The sequence below is a fragment of the Homalodisca vitripennis genome, chromosome 1, assembly GCF_021130785.1.
Source record: "Homalodisca vitripennis isolate AUS2020 chromosome 1, UT_GWSS_2.1, whole genome shotgun sequence".
NCBI lineage: Eukaryota > Metazoa > Arthropoda > Insecta > Hemiptera > Cicadellidae > Homalodisca > Homalodisca vitripennis.
In genome coordinates this window covers 158,754,776-158,774,570 of record NC_060207.1, presented here as the reverse complement: position 1 = coordinate 158,774,570, position 19,795 = coordinate 158,754,776, and the positions used below count along the sequence as shown (strand labels likewise).

The following is a 19,795-nucleotide window of genomic DNA, read 5'->3' as shown; positions in this document are numbered from 1 at the left end:
ACTAAGTCATAATCTTTACTTTATATTTTCATTTTACATATTAATTATAAAGTTGGCATCAAAATATACTTGTTTTTCACTTACTTATTAGTTTCTTGTTGTATTATTTACAAGATGTATTTACTTACATGTCCATATACACATCCAATTAGGTATAGATACATCATCCTGACAGTATATAATCATAGTGGTGTTCACACTTACTACGTACTGCCTAGTACAGAGTTAAAATGTATGAGATAACTTCAAACCATCCCTATCCATGATAAAAAATATTTATATAGAAACATATTATGTAAGCAATAAATTGTATAGAACATATTTATACAACTGCAAAAATTAGGAGGTAAACCAAATTTAGCAGATGTGTCTGTCCATACATAAATGCAGCAGACACATGATAATGAATGAACACAGAGAGGAAACACGATCTGCAAGCTTAAAATTATTTAAAAAATTATGTTAATTTGTCATTAAGGTTTTTTTATACAAGAAACAAGTTTTATTAATCAGTACTTTGTGCACTACTAATCAGCTATTTGGGACTGGAAACAACAGATACAATGATACACTTATATAAATATAGAAAATATGGACTGAAAACCAAATATTATTATAATTTGTCTGTCTATCTACACTTGTTTATATACAAAGTATATATACGTTTATATATATTTAGAGATCATCAATTTAAAAATTAAGATAGATATATATATATATATATATATATATATATAAAATGATACATTAAATGTTCATACGAGGCACGTCCAGAAAATAAGTGTACTGGTACTCTCACAGCTGTAGGGAAAACTTTTTTGACATGTTGGCAACGCTGCCGCGTAGCCTGAATTTTCCCCTTTCAAAATGAGACAAATCCGAGGTTAGTGTGTTGAAAACTCTTGAAGCAGTAGCATCTCTCACGAAAAATGTCGATCGTATCTACTGCCAAGTGCGAAATTCGCGCCGTCATTCGCTACCTCGTTGTGAAGGGAAAAGCTCCGGTTGAAATTTGAGGTGTAAACCGTTTGACGTAAAATACCAATTACGGTTTTTTACCTGTATTATTGAAAAATTCGTCAGTAAATAAAAATGTCAGGAAAAACGCTGATGTTGTGAACGTGTTAATGAAAAAAATTTAATTAAATGTGTGGCAAGATATGTTGAGAAAGATTTCATACATAGACTTCAAATATTGCATGATACTTCATTTCTACAAGAATGAGTTCTATGATGTGTCACTTATTTTTGTATGAGTGTCTGTCTGTGTATCTGTCCGAAGGACATTTCAAGAATGAAATGAGCTATAGATTTGAAATTATGCATGCAATTTTGGCGAAACCTGTTACACCACGTGGTGTGGCATACTTGTACCTTGTGTTAATACTTGTACCTGGTGTTAATTGTAAATTTAATTTGTATTTAATTATTTTTGTACGTTCTTAGTTTTCTACACCTCTCAAAAATAAGAAATCTAAATACAAACACTTGTCATGTTATATGTAGGAATAGTTTGATTTTAAAAATTTAAATTTATAATACGTACTAATATAAGTACTATAAACACACACACACACACACACGTTTGTTTCAAGTAAAAGACACATATTTTAGAGGCCTACATTAAAATATATTCAATAAATAATATAACTTGTAATTCTTAAAATATAGCAATTTACCTTATCCTTTCCAAACTCCTTAGTACTATAGTATTCATGCTTACTTTTTTGTTATCAAGTTGTCTCCAAACAGTTAAAAAATATTCAAAATGTCAATGGTTTAAAAACAATAATAATAATGTAGTTAATTTAACAGAATGAGGCAACCATTACATAATTTTTAGGTATCACATTTTCCTTTAAATACATAATGTGGTAAAATGACTTAGAATTTTAAAGTTTAACTAATTACCTTAAATTAAAACATAAAATTCATAGCTACCTGTCAAGACCGGTATCTAATTTGGTTTCAATTGGATCCAAAATTCTCTTCTTCATTTGTAGACATTCTCCATGTTTAGGAGTGGATCTGTGAATGTAAAAATAATTTACATAAAATAACAATACAATGTGTTATCCCTATACTAATAAAGTAGGCACTATTAATCTAGCCAATACACAGCTGAATATGTCCATTTATTTCAGCCAACAAAGTTTATCAATGTTATTTAACCCTCTTAGTCCCAGACAGTTTTTCATAGTGCCAGACAGTTTTTCAAAGTTCTTACAAAAAAGGCCAGCCTGTTTTTTAAAAAGACGTGCAAAAAATGCCAGGCCAATTTTGCTGTTTTGAACAGCTGTTTCTATAAAATTCATAACTTTTGTATGTATTGTAAGACATATATGTCTTGTTTTTGTCTACCAATGGACTTGTAAAAAAAATAATTTGGCATTTTTTACTAACTTAAAATTGTTTTATGTGTATAAGCAAATAATGATTTTGAGGCTATATAAGTGCTTTCTAGAAAGCATTAATTAAAAACTAGGATGTTAAGTCTATTCTAAATTCAACTATAAGAGCACACACAAAAATTGAAGCACCTACCTTGAAAACATAGACTATAAAACAATTTTTTCAAAATCATGCAAAATTTGGTACAAATATCACATTTAACAGTATTAACAGTATTATTTGACATTTATAAATGTTTATTTACACTTGGTATGTTTCTCAATGGTTGAAATAGTTTCTAAAAATAATACTACAAGTAATTCATACTACAAAGGCAATTTTTTGACAATATATACATTTTAAAAATAATAAATTATTATATATTAAATGTGTAATAAAATCATGAACACATACATGCAAAAACATTAGCAAAATCAATAATTCTGTTGCAAAATACGATACAACGTAATAGATTGTAAACAATCAATTGCAACAACAAGCAAACTCTGAAGAAATACATAGATGAAACCCGCCAAGTTAACCCATTGCGGATCACTGACGAGCTGGGCTCGTTACGCAACAGCCGGGCCTAACGATGACGAGCTTAGGTCGCAAAAGCGGTCTGCTTCTAAGTTTCCCTCCAAATAGTTCTATTAATGTCTGATAGATCAGGTGATCGTCTTCACTTGTCAACTAAGAGTGTTTAACAACGGTCTACATTTAGAGTTTTCAACAGTTTTATAAATATTCTACAGATCGCAGTTGTATGTCGAAGTTGAAAAATCATTCATATCAGTTTACTCTCTGCTTTTTAGCGCTTCTGATTGGGTGTTTTCCTCAGTTGTTATTATAATACCTTTGAGGTTAGTGACACAGAACTAAACGACGTAGAAGTACATGTTAGCGGGTTTAGTCTAGACAATGGCCCGGATGTTGTAATCGCTTCGCCCGAGCCGCTTTATTTAGACTATGATTCAGACATCATCCCTGCCACCCCGGAACCTTGCTCGCGTGTTATCGTTCCTATATCACGGATACCTCAGCAGTCCCATGTTCCATCTGAATGAATACCTTCACAGCTGAATTTTCTAGTATACAATAGCGAGTGATACGATGTGATACACCATTGCTGTTCGTGCGGCCGCTGACCGTAAATTAATTCGTGCCCGCACGCCAAAACAATACCATCCGCAATGGGTTAATGTTATAACAACAATCGATAGGGTATACATTTTTACAATCTCTATGTTGCATAGATACAGTATGCCAGATTTGAGTGCTTTTAGCCGAAAATTATAACTACGCAATAAGAAAAAGAAAACGTGCACTTGTGGCACATGTTGGCATTAAAAGGGTTACAATTCTTTTGTGCTGTCTTAGCCATCAATTGCAATCAAAATTCTTCATAAAAAAAATAATTATTTACTCTACACAAAAATGTCCCAAATACTGACAGTTTAAAGGGTGTTGTTTCAACAATGTCTTTCTTAAGAGTACTAGAGCAGCCCAAACCAAAATAGTCCAACGACATTTGAGGCAGTGCTGCGATATCGCTGTGAACCACCATCTGTTTCCTGATGTTGAGACAGATCATTAACTTTATACATGTAAGACTGGCAAAATTGTTGAAGCAGGTTAAAGAGGGGGGGGGGACACCAGTCACCATCTATTTTGATGTGGGCTGCTTTAATTGTGAACTATGTTAATTTTATTATACTGTATATGTAAGAAGTACCAACATGACTATGGGAATGAGACTGTCGCTGAACTGTTTCTCGACAAGATGGATGACAGCATTGGCTTGACTGACTATGTTGAAGAAGTAGACCTGTGGCTGCTGAGTCTTGGTCTCTGGGATGGGCACAGCCTGCAGTCCCAGCTCTATGGCATACTCCACGTGTTCTGTGATCAGCTGATCTAGCAGAACATCCATTATCCGGGCAGCATTGTCTGCCAGCTCTGCTTGCTGTGACAGCTGTCATCCACAAACTTTCATATTAGTATTTTTTTATCAGATAAAACACTAAAAAATACTAAATATTTTTCAATTTGAAATTAATTTTAGGCCTATTTTATATATATATATATATATATATATATATATATATATATATATATATATATGAATTATAATAAAAAAATCATACATTCTATTTCAGTTTGAAACAAGTAAAAAGTTTAATTATTTAGGTTTACAGGTTTCTCTCAATAAACAAAAATATTCCTTAAAATCAAATACTAAATGTAATAGTATACTTCAATGCAACTGTATAACTGTTACACAATTATTTAAATTTTAAAAATTTAAAAAATTTAAAACCAATTTATTTTAATATCGTCCTTCACGATTCAGTGATAAAATGGTTTTATATTTCTTCTGGGAATAAATACAGTGTTGCATATTGTATAAAAAGGTGGCCAGCACATGTTGATTACATTGTTCACAGGACTTCCTGCACGCGCCATCATCACAGTTCGCCCGATTCAGAAATCCTGTCCTTTTGGCCCTGATTTTAGAACCACTAGTTTTATGGTTTTCAAAAATAATCTGTGTGTTTAATTTTGATGTTTATATAAACAAGTTTTGATGCAATTCAATTTATTTTGTTACTTTATTACATTGAAAAAGACTTCAACTATTCCACAACAATAACAAATTATTATTAGCAGTAGAAACATAATTTTCTTTGTATGTATAAAACATTGGTAGAGTAAGTTGAATCACTGATATATATATATATAAACACACATAATACATATGCAATTTATTATATACCTATATTAAATTGTACATGTTATTTATTACAAACTTTCATATTGCTTATATTTCATATTTTTATAAGCACTGTTCAATAAAGAAAACATACAAAAGTACACAGATAGTTTTGGAACTAATAGTTTCATAATGCAATTTCCTTTAACAGTCTCAATGACATTTCAAGGGTTGAACAATATTATACTTTCTTACAGTGATTTTAATTGTTTACAAAAGTGAATTTGATTATATTTCTATGCAATTAATTTTTACTTTTATCTTATATACTATACACAGTGCCATTTCTTTAACAAAATAATTATCTAAAACCTATTCTAAAATCTAAATTCAATGTTATAAAGAATAATAAATTTAGAATCTTTAGTATGTACAAGATCTTTAAAAAAGTTTAATATTTTTTCAGGCATTTGGATTTTATAACATTTTAAAACAAGAATAAATGTATACCATCATAACCATTTTTTCATGTATTTATAAAAATATTCTTTTATTATCATCATACATTACAACTAACCTCTATTACAACAATATGTAACACTATAGAGTTTAGGTTTGATATGTGCATTCTATAAGGGAATTGCAGACCCTCTGCAATAAGACCAAAATCAGCCTGCCATTTAGTAAATTTTGACTGCCGCTTGTAGGGTTAATGCACTTCTTTAACCTCCTGAAGCTAATAATCAATACTGCAGCACAGACTGCACACAACAAAAAAGTCTCAATTTTTTTCTTTCATATTCAGTACGTTTCTCAGATGATAAAATATAAAAATATTTTTGTATACAAATGTTCATGTACTTCATCAGAGAATAAAAGCAATTGCATCAATCAGAAAAAATAGACAAAAACAAAAACAATAACAGAGTGCTGTGTTTATCGGATTATGGTTTCCAAGAACTCATGAGAGATGGATGAAAAGATCAGTTATGTAATGTCAAAAGTGACCTGCCAATCATTAAACATTCCAAGAAAACAATGGTATCAGCTGCCGATGCCATGTCACATAACATTTCGACAGTTTTAATGCTTTGGTCATAGGCAGAGGTCGTCAAAAATGCATACAAATTCTTTTAATGCAAAATCTCGAGCTTAAGATTTTAAATTCAGAATTTATTTGAGAATAAAAAGTTACAATTTATTTGTAAATGGCAATATAATTTTAATGTGTTAATATTGAAATGTATGGATTGACTATAAAAGGCGATACACGCCTATTAAAAGTTTGTACCACGAAATATGTTCCAAAATATGTTACATAATTTTTACGGGTTTCTATATGTAATAATGTAATGGGTGGTCCGAGACAATTATCTTTCAGGCAGAGTGGTCTGCAGGTTGGGAACCACTGGTCTAAATGCTTTAAGACAGTTTTAGAGGTATGAACAACAGTCTTACTTTCCTAATTGGTATGTTAGTCCTCTTCTTCTTGACAGAGGGAAATCAAATTGAAATGCAATGATATATTTCGTACTCACTGAACACATTGTCAGAAATAGAGATACTGAATTAACGTTGATACTAGATTAACGTTAAGATTACTAGTAATAAATTGAATTTAAGATATTTATTCATTTAAACTAATTGTTCATTGTTTTTAAGGTTAGAGCTTAAAAAAACTTAAGGGCTCATATTCCACTCAGAATATATTACCCTATTTGGGTGAAATTTTGCATATAATTCAGATGGAGGTGTTCGACAACAAAAAATAAGTCAATAAAACCACTTGTTTAACTTAGTTTAAGGTGACACAGTACTCAAAAATCTTTTTAAATTTGATTTTTTTTGTTTTTTGTTCCTTATTTGATTCTGAATCCACTGATGTATAATATATGTATAGACAATTTTATTTTATACACAAAATAAATGGTTATCTGGAGGACTGCAATGAGTTTTATGGCCATTTCAGGACTGATGCTGCCTGGTACTTCGTTATAGTAGACATCCTCTTACTGCCTGTACTATTTTGTGTTGTAGGTTGGCTATTCTGTTTACAATATAAAAATTCATCGGCAGTCTGTAGTTTGACATCTGACACATTATTATTGTTTACATCTTGTTTGTGTGTATGTTCTGTACAATCTATTACTGTTTCTTTTAGCAGTAATTCTTGTGAACTCATACAGTTTATCTTGAGTGTTTCACAATGCCTAGGATAAAAACTAGACGTTTTAATAAAAGATATTTTGTTGGAAATAGATATTCATTTACTCAGGCTGAAGAAAGGGTTAGGCCTAATGATTCATTGTCAACAGACGTGCCAAATACAGAAAGTACGCCTAGGCATAGGTCTAGATCATCAAGTCCTGTGTCTAAAAATAATGCATCAAAAGAAAGTTGAAATATCTGACTATGACAGGTGACAAATCTGAGTATATACAAGAGGAAATGTGTAAAGGTACATCCTAGTTGACTTAGAAATATTATGTAAAGAAATTGCTAACTTCGCAGTTAGTCGTAGTTGTTCAGGACCAATAACATTAGTAGAAAATACAACTAGACGTAAGGGCATTGTTTCCAGTTTAGTTTTGTCCTTTAATGAATGTGATGAAAAGACATCTTTTACGTCATCGAAAATTACAAGCTCTTCCCATTATGAGAACAACTTATGCCTTGTGTATGGTCTTCGGAGTATCTGAAAGGGCCAAGCATCGACGGAAACGTTGTGATCTGTCATGAATAAGCCTCCACCACCTAGTAAGTTTTTCAGATACAACAATGTAGTTTTGAAAAGTGTTGAAAAGCTCATGCATGATGCTGTGCAAGGAAATGGTGGAAATAGTGAAATTTGTGTTGCAGTAGATGGAACGTGGCAGAAGCGTGGACACACTTCCAAGCATGGAGTTATTACAGTGACTAGTGTGGAAAATGGCAAAGTTTTGGATGTTTTGTCTCTTAGTAAGTACTGTCCAGTTTGTAAAAATGTAAGAAAAGATCATGACAATTGCTTAGCAAACTACGAAAAGGGACAAGTGACGGTATGGAGGCTGCCGGTGTTTTCCAAATCTTCCACCGGTTTGACAAACGTAACATACCTGTTAGGTACACCCAATTTTTGAGGGATGGAGACAGCAAGGCCTATGATACTGTTGTGGCCCACAAACCATATGGTGATAGTGTGTTGTAACTAAGCTTGAATGTGTGGAACATGTTCAAAAGCGTTTACGCACACGTCTTAGACGTTTTCGACAAACTTACAAAAAACAAACGCTGTCTGATGGTAAGGCTCTGGGTGGATGTGGCAGGTTGACTGATGACACAATTGACAAATTACAACAGTATTATGGTAATGCAATAAGATCTACCTTAGGCAAAACTGTTACTGATATGAAAGAGGTGATTTGGGCAACTTTTTTTCACAAAACCTCAACTGATGCTGAACCGCAACATGGTATGTGCCTCATTGGCGGGGATTTACAGTGCAAATATAACAGGGCAGCAGCAAGAGGACTTCCATGTCCTGAACACACTAACTCCTTGCCATCAGCTGTAATGAAAGTCATCAAACCTGTTTATAGAGACCTCACTAATAGTAGCCTATCAATCACTGTTTGCATGGAATGACACAGAATTGAAATGAAGCTTTTAATCAACTGGTTTGGTTTAGGCTCTAAATCTAAATTTGTGAATGGACTGACAATAAAACTTGAAGTGGTAGATGCTGTGTTGTGTTATATTGAGCGGGCTTTGGGTAAAGTCAGTATTTTGGAAGACTTGTGTGGAGAAGCAGGACCCAACTGTATGTTAGGCCTAAAAAAGCAAGATGCGAGGCGAGTAAAAGATGCGGAAAGAGCCTTTGAGGAGCTCAAAAAGAAGGCAAGAAAGGCAAAGAGAAATAGAAATATCAAAAGGAGGCTGGAAGATGAAGAAATGAATGATGCAAATCCACAGTATGGTGTAGGCCTATTTTAGTTGATTGTTGTGTGAGTAAACTTTAATTTCAATAAAACACGCTTTCCCAAAAACCTGGTTTTTATTCACATTGGTACCATTGTTACCCCAATTCTTATCAGATCAAGCTGAAATTTCACATTTTTGTTCTTTTTAGTGTTCTTAACAAAAATAAGAAGGATTTAAAAAAATTCTAATTAGTTTTTATTTAAAAAATTTTATACATTTTTTTTTGTAAAACTTTGACTTTTTAAAAAAATTTCCCCATTTTTTATTTTTTTTTATGTAACAAAAATCATTCTTATTATTGCTAGTAATGTGTACAGTACAAGCTGTAAAAGTTTCAGCAACATTGGATAACTTTTAAAAACGTTATGTGTACCGAAAAAGTGCTGATTTAACACTTTAAGATAGGGAGTACTGTGTCACCTTAAAGTTATTAAATTCAGTATGTCATGCTAAACCTCACAAATCATGCTCAGAAATGCAACAGAATACATTGTCTATTTACGTTAAGGTTTTACGGATGGATTACTCTCATGGAGGGGCCACTTGTAATAGATATTATCAACTGATAAAAAATTAAGTTAAAACATTAGTCATCATAACAATGTCCACTAACACTCACCAGTTGACAGCGTTGGAAGGCCAGCTTGGTTTCCTGTAGGAGAGCTATAGCCATCTCCTCGGACAGGAATGTTTCTCCTCCGTAGTCCTCTATCTGAGCAATGTTGATATTGGCTCTTGTACCGATCACGGCCTGAAGATCTCGCCTCAAATCCTGAAATCTATTCAGATAAATATTCAGTTGGTATCATCAATCTTTGAGTGGATCAAAATCTGAATATAGCTTTGTCATGTTGAAAATGTTATGGTTTGATAGTACACTACTAATAAAGCGATTTCCACTTATTTTAAAGTTAATTAATTTGTATAACTATTGTCCACTTTTAACCCTAGAGCTGGCAATGGTGTCACTCTGTACTGGCGACTCTATTTTAACAGCCTCGCAGACGTTTCTTATAATGTATCACATTTCATAACTGTTAGTCCAAATATAAACTGTTATATGTCAATGTATTCACAACTATATGGAGAGCATTATAATAACAATATCTTATTGTTTCCATGGAAACATATTTTTATTTTTTTTTACAAAATGTAAGAAAAATGTTTTTTGGAAATTTTTTTTGTACATATTCAAGTTGTGTAACTGCTTAGCAATAAGCTTTACATCAAAACCGTGAATGTATAACTTATTCGAAATTTTGTCCTGATTCCAAAAATATATAATTATTGTAACTTTCAACTCAAAACGTATGTGTTACAGGGCTTTGTATGAAAAAGCACCCATATTTACTTATTTTCAAAAATGCGTACATTTCTAAATAAATATTATTGTTCGTGGGTAAACATAATCTCTTGAATGCATATATACTTATATAAGTATGACAGTTACAAACAAAATAAAATAAAATAATAAATTTTAATCTTACCTTATTTACATAATATGTACAATATATACAAAGTTTCATTTTTCACTCAGCGTCACTAGATCCCGTCCTGAGAGCTCTTTTGAGATCATTTGATCGGTCTCTAAAGTTTTCACCCATACTGAACAACTAAAACTATAACCTAAGAAAGCTAAAAAAAACAATAATAACAACACCAAATACTATTGGATTCGTAACCTCAAACACAAAACCCGGCACTTGTCTACAGTTTCACAACAATGTGGTTGACCCTTACTACGTTCACGTCAGCTGTCCAAAAAAACTATGTTTTACGGTAAACAAAGAAGACAATAATCGAAGTAAGAACAGTAAATCAGTACTATAGTTATTGCTCTTCCATAATATATCAAATATAAATAATTTATATGACGTTAATTGCCTACAATTTCAATAACTGTACATGTCTACTTTGGCGACGAATATTCGTCGTTGCCAAATCAGACGGGCCTTTGGCGACGAAAATTCGTTTCATACCAGCTCTAGGGTTAAATTAAGAAAACAATAACCTCAAGATTACACACAACTCTCTGATAACTTCCAATCGCAAGCACAAAGTTAGACTTTAAATTTGCAGACAAATTTTGTATGCCAGATTTCTAGTACATGCAGTGCCATATATATACTGTACGACTGTCTAAATGTTATCCTTTACGAATGACAACCTCTAATATAAAAATTAAGAATGTAATAAACAAAAAATGCAGATCGGCCTAAAAATCAATTTATTGTTATTTTTTTAATCAGAAACAATTTTTTTCTATGACACTAGTGTAAAAATTATAGAATTAAAACATAAAAAACTATAAATAAAATCATTTATCAAGTTTTGGATTAAAAAAATCATCAATATTTAGTTATTAATCAATATGTTTCTGCTAACTGAATTTTAATTTTGACTGTGTTAAATTATTTCCCTTATAGTTGGATATATTCAGTATTATTGTGAGATTTTAATGTAAATAAACATGTACAGTCCATTAGTGACATTAAAACCAGAACATTTGTTGACTTATCAAGAACAAGAATGTTAAATAAAAGTCAGTATATATTACACTAATACAAGACAAATGTAAATCCTCACCTATTACCTCCATGTATTCACTAATTGGTTTACTCAAAAATTAAACTTTCTATAATACTATTCTTGATCAAACAGAACACTAAGTGGCAGCTGGAAATCACTTCAAACTTGAATTTACTTTTCACTTGTTAACCGTTAAATGGAAGGTTTATGTTCAGTATTATCAAGCATCCAGGAACCTTGTGCTCTTTTAGTGAATATTTAAAATAATTATAACCTTGTTTTGTAGATAAATCTTATACTACAGACCAAAATGTTTTTATTACCACTATACTTAGGTTGCTGAAATAAAGATAGTATAGTTTAAACTATAGCATGTTTTACTGTCAAAAAAACTCCAAGTGAATTTTTGAAATGTAATTAATGCATTGAAGATTGTTAACCAGAGCTTCCAGCATGAACAAGCAGAAAATACTAAGTTCTAGTGCAGATGTGTACAAAATTCTCTGCAACTAAAAAAGTTAATAAGCTCAAATAAGTTGCGGTGAATTGTGAAAAAAATTGAAATTAAAATCTGTATATTTTATACTAAACTATTGAGGCAGCATATATAATCAGTAAATGTGCTAGAATATGGCTTTTCATATTATTTTTATTATTCTTGGTAGACAAATAATGGTGGAATAGTTCTTACCCTCCAACTTGCAACTGCTTCTTCTGGTGACCCTTGGACTCGTAATACTTGTTCAATATTGTTATGCACTTCTCCTTCAGACTTTTAGTCTCTATACTAAAACAATCAATATTAAAATATTAATCGAAATTGCTTCTACTTTTTCAGATTATAGCACTTCTAAATATAAAATTACAAAATTATTAAATTCTGCTTTTTTAATACAGTACTTTATAAACCTGGAGTTTCTATTTTAAAATGCAAACAAACTACTGATTGATTTACTTCGTTTTGAAGAATGTCAATATTTTTTTAATGGTGCTACAATACTTGTTTTAATTAATTTATGAACTTTTGATTGTTTCTTCAAACTGAATGATTTGACATGAATAGACCTATGCATACCAATCAAGTGTACTCCAAATCTGAGTTTTTTGAGGCTTCCCCAACTGTACTCACCTGGCTCATACTTCCAGCCAGCTCTGTACAATTTATATGAAAATGGCTGGTAAGATGACTGTAAGATGAAGGCAATATTTAGGACAGAGTGGCAGCACTAGCTAGTACCTATTGTTGAAAATTAAATTATTTTAATCAGAATATTGGATTTAGTCTACAGACAATGTACATTCTGATGCTGGATAGTGAAGCCCCTCACAGCTCATGTTTGTAGCTTCCTTTGATGATTTTAATGGCCCTTACTTATGATTATTATGTAGTATACATCTGAATGGCCACATTAAAAACCATTCATGTACACAAATGGATTACTAAGTTTCTAAAAGTCTCTTTCAGCTACTAATACATAAAAAACTGTTAGCTGCTAGATTTATTTTCAGCTGGCTACTGAAAATAATAAATCAATCAAAGAATCATGCTGATATCTATATTTTCAATGAAGCAGTGGTAGACTTTAACATATCTCAAGAGCCATTTCCACTACAGCAATGAAAATACATTGAATATCTCATCTCTGACCTTAAAACATGACATTTCTTGTGACAATGATGTGAAAGTTGCCAAGTCCATATGAATGGACATTAAATCTCATTAGACAAATTGTTATCAAACAAACTTCAAACATATTTTGCCAGTTTAAATTAGTGTTCAAATATTTCACTGTTCAACAGAAATTAGTATATCCATACAATAAAGAAAAACCGAGACTCCGTGAGCTGTGTATTAAAAACTGAACTTCTAAACACACTGTCAATATGGATATGGCTTGAAGTGTAAGGGCAAGTAGAGATGAGCATGCCCACAAGCAGCATTCTTAAGTGCATTACTCTTGGGTCTTAGATAATAACTGTCCAATTTCTTTTCAATAAAGGTAGCAAACCAGGTTTGGAATGTTGTGTTAGTCCTACATTGAGCACACAGTAGGAATACTGCCAAGTTGTAGACAGTATAAACAAAATAATACAGCTTTAAAATACTGTTTCTTTACTGATCATGTTTTTATTAGCAACAAAAGCTTATGGTCCAAGTGCAATTTTAGGCTAGCATTAGACAGAACATGCTATGTCTAATTTCCTTCAATAATAAATACATGATCATTTAATTTCATCATTTCCAAATTAACCCTAGAGGTGGCATTGTAAATTCTCTGTAGTGGCACGGTGTTTTAAACATAAAATCATGCCACTTCTAGGGTTAAACATGTTTTGTAATTTAATAATTTCTAACACAATAGATCATTAGATCATTTAGGAAAGATGGAATTTAGTGCGATTTTGTTGCAGCTAACCCCTGCGCATCAACTGAATTGCAGTGTTATTACACACACACTTCAGTTTGTTAGTAGTCTTTCTTGCTAGTAGAACACAAGTAAACATGGAACACTGTGGCTGTTACAATGGCTATCCCGATAAAAGTAGATGTGATAGGATTTAGCCCACACTATATTAGGGATCTTTGTCTCCAAGCTCCTCATCACTGTCGCTTAGTCTGATACAAGCTTTCTAGTGGGTTGCTATAATTATTTTGTGAAGGGTAAATCAACAGAAGGACACTATGGTGGGTGCAAAACATACCGCCTTGATCTGTACAACCACCCATATTTTGAGGATTTTTATTTAAAAAATTACAAGATGTTTCATAACTAGAACATTATATACTTATTACAGAGATTACATTCATATTTTTGAATGCTTAAAAACATATTTTTTGTGTCTTGTTCATTTTTTATTCTTTGTAGTTATTTATGATTTTGATGGATTGATTCATCTTATAATATGAACCAAATGAGATAACGTATGATGTCCACACTAATTATAGGGTATAATTTCTAATACTAATACAGTGGAGTCCCGCTAATCCGAACACGTCCAAGAAGAAACTTTTATGTTTATTTATAACGATAATGCACAGTTATAGCAAATAGTTACATAAACAATGACAATGTTGGCATGATACAAAAAAACTTTTATTAACACTTTTACCGTATCACCGGTCTGTGAGACCGGAGGGGAATTTCATGTTTCTGAAATTGGCAATACTGGTGTTCGGTTGCTCCCTCAAGCTCAGTAGCTGTCAACCGGTCTCTCCTGAGCCGTTTTTGATTGGTTTTAGTTTGTCTAGGGCGTTTGACCTTGAATCAGTCCAGTTATTTTGTGAGCGCTACGGTCTACTGTACCGGACGATACGGTTACTGTAACTATTCTACCGGTCTGTCATACCGGGCGATACGGTTAAAGTGTGAATAGTTATTACGTGTTTGTATATATTAGTTTTTATGTTTTATTATAACTTGTTATAATCATGAGTGACTCGGAAATTTTAAGAGTGAACGATGGAAGATTTAACGAGCGACTCTTACATAACGTTGAAGGGGATGATAGTGACGATGAACCTGTTGACGATTCGGATGAAGATGCAAACTATGTAGTGTCTGATAACGAACTAAATCAAAGTGAAAGTGATGATAGTTTTGCTGTTGATGAACCCCAACTAGAAGATAAAGATGACATCCACTATAGTGTCGAAAACTATTTGGTTCAGGAATCTGAAGATGACTTTTTTTGGGGGAAAGATGGTAGGTAGCGTATGGTGCAGAAAGGAGCCACCCAAGCAGCGCAGAACACCTCAACATAACATTTTGAGGGGACCATTACCCGGGCCTACTGCAAGAGCAAGAGCCTTAGGTAACAATCCACTCATTACAAGATTTGAATTCATAAAACGTCTGACCTTAAAACTTATAAAGCCTCACATGACAAGACGCCTAGAAATTCAAAATTTGCCAAGAGACATTAGACACGTCATCATGGAGTACGTTGGAGAAACAGAAGATGCAAATCCTAATGAATGTGTTCCTAGTGACAAACTGGAAAAACGGAAGACATGTCATGTTCCAAGTGCCCAGCTGCTAAGGAAAGAAAAACCAATTACAAATGTATCATACGCGGACAACGCATCTGTTTGAAGTGCAGCAGAAAGTTGTGCATTTCATGTGTTCAGAAAATCTAAAATCTGTGGATACTTTTTTTGTATGTACTTATGCCTTTTTTAAGTTTTAATTGCTTTGGTAAAAATGTATGTGTATTTCTGATATTTGTAAATACAGCTTTATACTATACCAGTATTCTAGAATATTATTTTCCATTTTAAATTCCCCAAATTATTAAATTTTATAATTTTTGCAATTATAAAAATTTAAAAAATATTAATTGTAGTTTTGTTATCAACAGGGAATAATTGTAAATATATTTTGTGTTTAAATCTGAACTAAAAAAACAAGAATAGCCCAAAAAAAAAACCTCCCTCAGGTCTGTGAGACCGGATGATACTGTAAGTGATTGTAATTTCATGATACGGTAAAAGTGTTAAACACGCGTACAGTTGTTACCATGATGAATTGTGTACGCTACAGTACATTACATAGATAATAAAGTTTAAACAAAGTACCAAGTTGCAACTTATAGGTTAAGTATGTGTTAAATTACGAATTGAAACCAAACAATAACTGGACCTACAATACTGGTATTATTGTTGAGTACAATATTAGCTGTTAACAGAAATGAATTCAGTAATTGTCTTTTGTCACACTGAAGATAGTATATTGGGTGACGCATAGTTTCATCATCGTGTCATCAACATGATATTGGCAGGTGTAGCAGTAGCCTGTTGTTGCTCTAGGTATATCAGTGTAAGGTAAGGTCAAGCGCTGCTGCACCATCTTCGTGTGGCACCAACTCTTCTTTATCACACATGTTCTCATTGTTACTTCCTCCTCACACTCCATCGATTCTTGAGTGACTGCACAAAGAGCATCTAGCTTGTCTTTAAGAGTGGTATGGTGGTATGCTTTCGCTTACTTACCATAACAATCTACCCTTACACCTTTATTACACAAAAAATTAAATCAGAATCGTTTTCACTGAGACAACAGACGACACACTGCCGATCACCGCAGACTACAGTGCAATGTGCAGTTGTTCTATGAGTCAGTGTGTATGTATTTTTGGCGTGCTAAGGGTGGAGAGTACTGCTTCGTAGCACTTATACATGTTCAATGTGCGTTACAAAAGTGAACTATAGTGTACTGTAACTTACTAACTGTGCTTGTATTCGCAGTCCAACACATTTTTAGCATAAAATATTCTACAACAATCAGAAAACGTGTTTTAATAAACAATATTGATAACTTTATAACAAAATAGACCCATTCTTCATGTGTTTTCCTGTCATTTCGGTTAATCCGAACTGGGTTCGGTTCCAATTAGTTCGGATTAGCGGGACTCCACTGTATAAGAAATTTCAAAGCATCCTTAATTTTGTCAAACTGCCTTTAATTACACAAGAAAAAACTGAATGATTGGCAAAGAGAAGTGTACTGTTATCAGGATGGTTTATTCAATTATTCTAACCTGATATAGGAGTCGAAATACTTCTGGAAGATGTTCCTTGTCAGAGTGCTGAGGTATGTGTCGTCGGTGCCCATGTTGTATCGGGACAATTCCTTGGAAAGTTGGACAGTTCTGAAAATTAATATCATAGAGTCTACTGTTTCTTACAGCTCGTTCTATTTTTTATTATCTTCAGTACAGTATAATGCTCAATGATGAATAAAGAAAAAAAAATTATAAACCAAGTATACACAAAGACAAGTATGAAAAGTGTTTGCAATTTATTCCACTTCATTAAAAAATAATTTACAACTTAAAATGGCACGGTTGCCATATTTTTAGTGGCGATGTTAGGTATTTGTTGTATAATTGGAGATGTTCTATGGTCTAAATTTTTAAATTATTGCTGTTGTTAGTATCTTTTATCTTATGTATTAAATGTTATTTATTGGGTATTATGTGAAATTTTGGGTGGCACATTTGGGGAGTCCAGAAGCATTAAGCAAAGAATAATATTTTTGAAAATGTAAAATAAATGTTATTTATATATTTTTCTACTAAATCAGCTGTATACAAAAGTGAAAACAGAGAGAAGTAAAACACAGGTTTTCAAAGGATTTCCAATATAAAAAGTGATCTTAGAAGCAAAACCAGAAATTTAATTAATGCAGTTCAAAGCATAAATAGACAAAATGTACAGGACCAATCAGAAGCTTTGATTTGATCATGTGACCTCACACAGCAGACATCAGTCTACTCCATTAATAAAAGAAGCCCACATAGTTTGTTTGATTAGGCTTATGTTGTTACACTTAAGTATTCTTTTACTTTAATTAATATTGAAAATAATAAAACTAATGTGTTTGTAATGAACATTTAATACTAATAGCCAATACAGGATTAATAAAAAGTCTGGAGACCCCCTGATAATTATTGTAATGGCTCATACTAGAAAAACTAAACTCTGCAAAACTATATATCATATTACGAAAAGTACTTTTTGGGCATAATTACTACTTCGTTCAGACACCCAACATGAGGGATTTTGAGGGCAATTCATAAATTTCAAGTGATAAACTCCATCGAGTGACCCTTATTTTGAAGGTCCTGATAAAAGAAAACTAACGACGCAAACTAGAGGTCTCTATCGTAACCCAGTACAAAATGGCGGGCAATTGAAAGCTGTAAAAATCAGAATTAACTATTTACAACCTAGGCAGAAGTAGTCTTTTGGAGCAGCTAAAATTGTTAATTGAAAGCACTACTCAGTGACTTCTCAGTTTTAAGATATTAAATGGGAAAAATCAAAGGGAAGTAGTTGACTAATAAAAATAACTGATTACACTTGACAAAGACCATAATTTGTGGAATGTAGTTCTCCTACAGTTAGGAATTCCCAATAATTCTTTTAACTTAAAAATGAGGTATTTTTAATTTAAAAATGTAAATAGTTAATTCTTACTTCTAAAACTTTTTATTGGCCGCCATTTTGTACTAGGTTTATACCTCTAGTTTGCATTGTTAGTTTTCTTTTATCAGAACCTTCAAAATGAGAGGTCACTCGATGGGGCTTATCATTTGAAATTTTTAACTGCTCCCAAAATCCTCCATTTTGGGTTTGCAAGCAAAGTAATAATTATGCCCAAAGAGTACTTCATAACATGACATAAAGTTGTGCAGAGTTTAGTTTTTCTAGTGTGACCTGTTATTACAATAATGACAGGGGGTCTCCAAACTGTTTATTAATCCTATATATTCAGTAAAATATTTATGTTTCTTTTGGGTAGCTGTTGATAACAAACAAAAACTTACAAGTAAAAAATAGAGTTTGCAGTACAAGCAGACAACTACATTGGTAGGTAGCAAAATGTTATTTAGATAATTATGTAGATTTAAATGGGAATTCCTACTTTTCTTATTAAGCTAATACTTTAACGCTCTAATTAATTGGTTCCCGTCTTTTACCAGGCAAGAAACATTAGGAGTGCTGAAGGACGTTCATAAATTTATTGTACTTTGTGTTTGAGTGAGGGTAATTGTATGCCTCCAGGAAATTAGTGTGTTTTACTAGATATTTTAATTAATTCATTTATTAACTAGTCAATTTTTCCATGATCATTTTTTCTATAATTGTTTATTACAGATAATAGAATTTTACAATTAAAAAAAATGTATGAGAAGTCCAAAAGCAAACTATCCAATATTCATCACACTATATTAATTGAAATCATTCATTATCAGTGTTCAGCAATAGACATGTTATTTTTGTGAACCAAATTAAATTGTATATAACCTGAAAAGTGGATATTATATATTCACTGCAGAATGATACAAAATACATATATGTTTACCTGCTATATAAATCCATGAGGTTCTTTAGATATTTGTCAGCATCTGATTTATCAGAGAGTTTTCCAACAATGTATTTCTGAAAATTATAAATATATTTAAACACAATTATTATTTGGCAATGATGAGCATTACTTGGCAAGCTTCATAACCAACGTTTTAATATTTGCTAGCAAAATTATTGGATACTGTAAGATGAAAATATGAAGGACTTTTGATTGTAATTGGATACAGTCTTGACCCAGAATAAACAGAACCCACATGTACTGTAGAAGTAACACACGACTCAACCACAAAGTTAAGTTCAACACAAATCGCCACCACATTACTTCATTT

The 19,795-nt window shown here is 32.2% G+C and overlaps 1 protein-coding gene across 2 annotated transcripts in view; it reads right to left on the bottom strand.

The window, feature by feature from the left end:
* Positions 1 to 19,795, bottom strand: part of LOC124375039 (exocyst complex component 5) — a 74,663-nt gene that overhangs the window by 15,290 nt on the left and 39,578 nt on the right. For both annotated transcript variants that reach the window (XM_046833172.1, XM_046833167.1), the window contains exons 8-13: positions 19,462 to 19,538; positions 17,132 to 17,242; positions 12,285 to 12,380; positions 9,684 to 9,843; positions 4,131 to 4,366; positions 1,942 to 2,028 (exon numbers count right to left, since the gene is read on the bottom strand). In XM_046833172.1, coding sequence (XP_046689128.1) covers positions 1,942 to 2,028; positions 4,131 to 4,366; positions 9,684 to 9,843; positions 12,285 to 12,380; positions 17,132 to 17,242; positions 19,462 to 19,538 — 767 coding nt within the window. The remainder of the gene's footprint in view (positions 1 to 1,941; positions 2,029 to 4,130; positions 4,367 to 9,683; positions 9,844 to 12,284; positions 12,381 to 17,131; positions 17,243 to 19,461; positions 19,539 to 19,795) is intronic.